Raw genomic sequence first — 5,908 nt, 5'->3', positions numbered from 1 at the left:
CCTTCCCTGCAGCCCCCACCTCCCGCCACTGAACAAAGGCAGGAAAGGCCACAGGGAAGAGGAGGGGGAGAGCAAACATCCCCACCCCGCAGGGGCTATCAGCGCCAGAGACGCCCAGGCCCTGGGAAGCAGCTGGCCAGCCCCCTGCCAGCTGATAAGAGACAGGAGAAAGCCCCCTTCCAAGGGGACAAGACCTTTCCCAGCACAGCCCCCTCCCCATGGCCAGCAGGGAGGATGCCAAGGAGAGTCTGTGGCCCCCGGGTGAAGCGGGGGGCATCCACGGTACCTTCAGCCATTCCTCAGCCTGCTCCTTGCTCTGCACAGCCAACACCAGTGCCTCGGCCCCCGGCAGCGAGAACCGCAGCTCGTGCTTCTTGCGTCGCCCATCTTTGGGGATGTAGATGACATTGCACGTGGCCAGGGGCACCTCCACATGTGGCTGACGGTCCTTGGAGCTTTTGTAGCACTAGGGGAAGCAAAGAGATCTGCTCAGGGCTCAGCCAAAACCTGCCCGTCCTGCTGCCATGCTGGGCAGAGCTGGGGTCCCTCTCAGGGTACCTCACAGGTGGTGCAGACAGGTGGCTCAGTCTCTGCAACAGCCTCAGTGGTGGAGGGCTACAGGGTGCCCTCTCACCCCACGGGGTCCCAAAAAACGGGAGCCCTCTGTTCACTTGCGAGGGAAGCAAGGGCAGCCTCTGCATACGCTGTGGGGCAGTGGCAGCCTTGGGGCGGCGTCTTGGCTGGGATAGTGCTGTTTTCCCTCAGCTTGGACCTAACCCCCTGCCATAACCCACAAATGGGTTTCTGTCCCCCATGAACTCTGGGCTCACCAGCAGTTTGCTGTCCCGTATGATGGTGAGCTGCTTGGCCCACTGTCCAAAGCGCTTCTTGCGCAACAGGAAAGCACAAATCCTGCAATCCTTCACCAGGTTCATGGAGGCTTCCTCTGACGGCCACTGGTGTGTCAGCTGCTGGCCCTTCCCCTCCTCCTCCTCCTCATCATATGATTCGTAAGAGCTGCTCATTGCATCCGAATCATTGTCTGGAAGGAAACAGGCAAGTCACCCCGAATTGCACCTCGGGCCCCTGCTTGCCAGACACGCTCACACGCTGCCAGGGCTTCCCACGCCCAGGGGACTCCAGCACAGAGCCTGGGATGGATGGACTCTGTGTCATCCTCTGAAAACAGCAGCATTTTGACCCCAAATGCCTCCATTTCCCTTCCAAACCAGGCAGGGCATCTGTGGGCCAAATACCAGTCCCGGGCACATCCACCCAAACCCCTGGGCTGGCTTATTTCTTTTCAGGGCTCGGTCTTTGAAAGCCTGGGTTAAACCTTCTACCTGCCACAGAGGATTGTGTGCTGGCCCTCTGCCCCGCACCTCCCGCACAGGGCACGCAGGTGCAGGCTGTCCTGGCCCTCCTCTGCCATGGCAGAGACAGCTCATGCAGGGCACAAGAGTTGCGTTAGCAGGGACAGCCCTTCCCCACGGCTTATGTGATAAAGAGCATTTCATCTCCTTGCGTTTTGCCCTCCAACCTCTGGCATGAGAGAGCTCCTCCAGCCTCAACCCCACCCAGCACTTCAGACCCCATCTCGGGGCTGGACTTTGCCAGAGCTTTCCCCTCCCCATCAAGGGCACCCAGATACCTACAGGAGTTTTTTTGCTCCCCGTTCATCCTGGTGACAGGGTAGTTGCTGTCTGCATCCTCGTAATAGCCATCCTCGATGGAGTTGGGTGGGCTGGAGCTGTCTGTGGAGGAAGCAGAGGGCAGCTGGGGCTGTTACACCTGGTTTTCCCCCAAGGATGCTCCAAGCAGAGAGCCTGCAAGCTGGGCAGAGCAAAGAACACCCTCCCAGGGCAGCTCACATCAGTACGCCCACAGCTCCAACCTCTCCCCATCACACTGAGTGGGAGCAAACAATGCCTTGCAATAACAAGGATGGAAAGGGAGTGGGACAGGAGTGATGCCGGTGGGATCCGTAGTAGTGACCTTTCCTTCCTCAGGACAAGCTGTCATGACTGCCAAAGGCAGGCAGGTGGAGGGGTGCAGCAGGCAGCTTATGGGGCTGTCCCCACCCTCCTGCAGCCCCGGCACAGAGCAGGACTCACTGCGGGAGGTGATGTACTCGGGTGCCTTGCCGGGGCCGAGAGGCAGGGCTTCCTCGTAGTAATCCTCAGGCGGGGGAGTGGTGGGCAGCGGAGGAGCAGGGTCCACAGGAACCTACGGCAGAAACATCACCGGCGTTAGCCAGGCAGTGGGGAGGCTCATGAATCCAAGCAGCTACCACGGTGGCAAGGGACAGGAAGGTGTCCTGGCCACTGCCACCTCCCCGTGCGGGTGCAGTCACACCTCTCAGGTAGGCATTCTTACAGGTTTTGCCGTCTGGCTCCTCGCCAGCTCCAGGCCAACGCCATTGCTGGTGTCTGCCTCCTCCTCCTGCATGTCCTGGAGATCCCGCAGGTCGCAGTCTGCCCAGGGGTAAGCAGAGATGGTGAAGGGAGCAGGAAACCCCAGAGCTGGCCTCCTCAGCCACGCCCTCCAGAGACCCCCAAGGCAAGCACCCATGTCCCTTCACTGGGAAGGTGCTGGGAGACGAGCATCACTGGTAAATAGAGCTGGTGTGTGGACCCCCCATGGCCTTCTACCAAAGAACACCAAGGGAGCGGGAGAAAGCACCCAGGGTGATGATGTCCACCCTGGACACAAGGATACACCTTTCACCCTCCTTCCCCAGGGTGCCCCAAGAGCCCCTGCTGTCAGTGTGGACCCCAGGGCATCATTCCAGGTCAGCCGCACGTACCAAACTCCTCAAAGAGAGACTCCACAAAGCTGGTGCCATTGCTCAGGGATGCCGTATTGACATACATGTAATCCGTGTCCTTCCCTGGGAGCAAGGGAAGCAATCTGTCAGCCCAGGAGAGGCTGGGGTGAGCACCGGTGCCCATCCTCCCCACAAACACCAACCCAAGGACACAGGCCAGCCCACCCCACCACGCCACGCTCCGGAGCAGGCGCCCAGGGAGTGGCAGAGCCCCCAGGGACGCTGCTGCTCCCCCCCAGGAGGGCAGGAAGGTGGGAAGGCTGAGAAGCCCCAGGTGCAGGATCTTCCTGGCCTTCCCACGGAAACCCCTGCGCTCGGCAGAACCGGTGGCAGGAAGACCTCTGTGAAGCAGTGTTTCCGCAGGGAGCAGCCCCCCTGCAGCCACGGCAGGGCTGACACCAGCCCCCATGCCCAGGGCAGGGAGAAGCTGGGAAGTAGCGAGAGTGGGGAGCAAAGCACCCTGAGGGGGCTGAGCAGGTGCTGGGCACTGGGCAGAAGCAGCTCATCCCTGCTCCGCAGAAGCTTTTCCCTGTCCTGCTGGAGTGTTGGTCCAGGGCAGCTGCTGGGAACACCCACTGCCACTGGGGACAGCCACTGTGGGCACGGGTCACAGACCTGTGGGCGGCTGCAGCTTCTGTAGGATGGTGGAGACAGCCAGCTTCTTCTCCTGTGTGGTGGCGCTCAGGTATTCGTGGTCCAGCAGCTTGAGCAAAACGCTGAGCTCTGGCAGGAGCTGGTCCAGCACTAGGGGAGCAGGAAAAAGCCCGTCAGCCAGGGTGGTTTAAGAGAAGGTAGAAGGTGCTGGAACATGTGGAAGAACTCAAGATGGGGGTCTCTCCCAGCTGGCCCAGCCCAGCCAGGTGGTGTTAGCTAAGCGTACATGTGCAACTTCCATGCACGAGCTCTTCCACCTGCACGCAGATGCCGGGATGCAGCCTGCTGAGCCTTGAATGGAAACATCAGCTCTGCAGGATACTGGACCGCTATCAAAGGGCTCAGCACATGTGTTTTTCCACGCAGATAAAACTACACCTGTTGTTGCTGCTGGTGCCCCCTGTGATGGGCACTGGGTGGTGGTGGAGAGAAGGAAGGAAGGAAAAGAAACCCAGATGCCATCTCCAAAGCCACCTTGCAATGCCACCCAGGGAGACACTCTCCCACTCCTCTCCTGCTGGGGCCATTCATATTCCCCGGCTTTGCTCAGACCACCCGTGACCTCTCAGACCAGTGCCACCTCCACAGGGTGGATGGAGCCTTCCTCCCCACACTCACCAACAGCAGCTCCTGGGCCCTGCTGTCACTCCTCCCCTGCATCATCCCAGCTCACCCGCACCACTCCAAGGCCACTCCACTCTTCCCTCCAGGCACGGAGTCACTGCCCCAGGGGACAGTCCCTGTCCCATACAGGCAGCCTGAAAGATGTCTGAGGAGGGTACTGAGATTGCAACACAAGAGGGGGTCTCCTCACCCAGCCCTGTGTTAGCTGAGCCTTGGTCCAAGAGACGTGGCCCAAGAGCTGGCCAAGAGTGTCAGAGCAGGAGAAACCTTGGCAAAGAAGAGCCACGCCAGAAGACACTGCTCATCTGCTTTCCAGTGTGTGACATCCCAGTAGCCACCAGCTCCTGGGTTGCTGCTGCACCCAAACGCAGCATCAGCCCGGCAAACAGAACCAGGCAGGGGAGACAGGGAGAGCCTGGCAAAAAGCAAGGAAAGACAATTTGCTGCAAATCACCTTTACAGGCACCACACATAAAAAGTTCTCTTTGACGAGGTGATTCATGGGCTAGTTTTTAGGAAGCAAAGGCTCGTTGCAGCCGTGGGGTTACCTGTGCAGGCAGGCTCCAGAAAACACTGGGGTGTTTGCATATCAGAGCAGGTTACAAAAAAACCTCATCAGTGAAAGCAGTATGTATGGTGCTGGCAGCAGCTCACCGACAGCTTTAGGAAAACACGTTGGCCAGGGATGGGAAGGATGAGGAGGACTTGAACAAAGTGAGCTCTGGACTCCAAACGTCTCACGAAGTCCCACACCCTCGCTTTTGCATCTGCACCAAACATCTGCATCCCAGTCTCTTCCTGTACTTTATCTCCTCTGAGTAGGATAAGACAAAACTGAGCTAGACCCAAACCCAGGACCACACACCTGCCCTGCTCCACTGGCATCCCGGGTAGCTCCTGCAGGGTCCAGCGCCTGCGGGAGATGGCCTGCATTGGAGAGGCCGAGCTCAGGGACACCAGCAACCCTACACTTCTGGAGGCTACGGAGGGTGGGAAAAAAAGCTGCAGTTACATCCAGTGCAAGCGTGAGCAGGATCCCTTCTCTTGGCCGCAACCAAGAGTCATCGCAGCACAGCTGGGGCAGCATGCAGCTGGCTTTGGTCTCCAGGGAAAAGAGGACAGGCCAGAGGTGACCACAGAGGCAGCTCGGACGTGCTGACTGATAGGGACGGCTTGCAAGGAGGGGAGAGTGTGTGCCCCTGCCTGGGCTGTACCCATCCCCACTGCTACCCCCGCCAGTTCTGCCAGGGGAAGGGCCCCAGCAGAGCAGAGCTGGGCAGCAGTAAGGGGGGGCATGTGGTGTAGTTCCCAGGGGAAGAGCTGGATGCTGTGCTGCTCCTGCTGGGATCCTCCTCCCTCTTGTTCTTTAACGATCATCTGCTGGGCCCTATCCAAACACCACATCCACTCTGCCCAACATGCATCAAAACTGGGCTGCTGCAGGTCTGACCCAGGATTTTGGGTGCCCAACTTCCACCCCTGCAAGTCAGAGTCCAGAGCGTGGAGCGAGTGTCCTGGGACCGTCAGGAAGCAGGCTGGCACTGCTGCCCAAAGCAGGGACAGCACAGTAAAACCAACTGCTGTTTCAAAGGCTTTTGGCTGAAGGAGAGCACAACGTGAGTGGGCTGATGTGGACCAGTGCCCAGCCAAGATGAGCCCCCGGGCAAGGAGATGGCTTGCCCAGCCCCAAATCACCGCCTCCCCAGGATGCGAGGCAGGATGCGGCTCACAAGTCTCTTCCTGCCGCCCTAGCTGATGGGCTTCTATCTCCACAGACCTTCTGCTTCCTCCTCCCTTGCCAGT

At 59.4% G+C, this 5,908-nt stretch overlaps 1 protein-coding gene across 1 annotated transcript in view; it reads right to left on the bottom strand.

The window, feature by feature from the left end:
- The window catches only part of AFAP1L1 (actin filament associated protein 1-like 1), a gene marked incomplete at its 5' end in the record, with an annotated part of 10,511 nt that extends 5,426 nt beyond the window's left edge, over positions 1-5,085 (bottom strand). The window contains 8 exon segments of the mRNA XM_010136580.1: positions 282-466; positions 831-1,042; positions 1,656-1,754; positions 2,115-2,226; positions 2,377-2,474; positions 2,807-2,890; positions 3,443-3,571; positions 4,969-5,085. Of these exon segments, the coding sequence (XP_010134882.1) occupies positions 282-466; positions 831-1,042; positions 1,656-1,754; positions 2,115-2,226; positions 2,377-2,474; positions 2,807-2,890; positions 3,443-3,571; positions 4,969-5,085 (1,036 nt within the window).
- Positions 5,086-5,908: the final 823 nt, after the last annotated feature.

The sequence above is a fragment of the Buceros rhinoceros genome, unplaced genomic scaffold (assembly GCF_000710305.1).
Source record: "Buceros rhinoceros silvestris isolate BGI_N320 unplaced genomic scaffold, ASM71030v1 scaffold8460, whole genome shotgun sequence".
Classification (NCBI taxonomy): Eukaryota; Metazoa; Chordata; class Aves; order Bucerotiformes; family Bucerotidae; genus Buceros; species Buceros rhinoceros.
The sequence above is the reverse complement of the archived record's forward strand: the minus strand, read 5'-3'. Positions and strand labels throughout refer to the sequence as shown.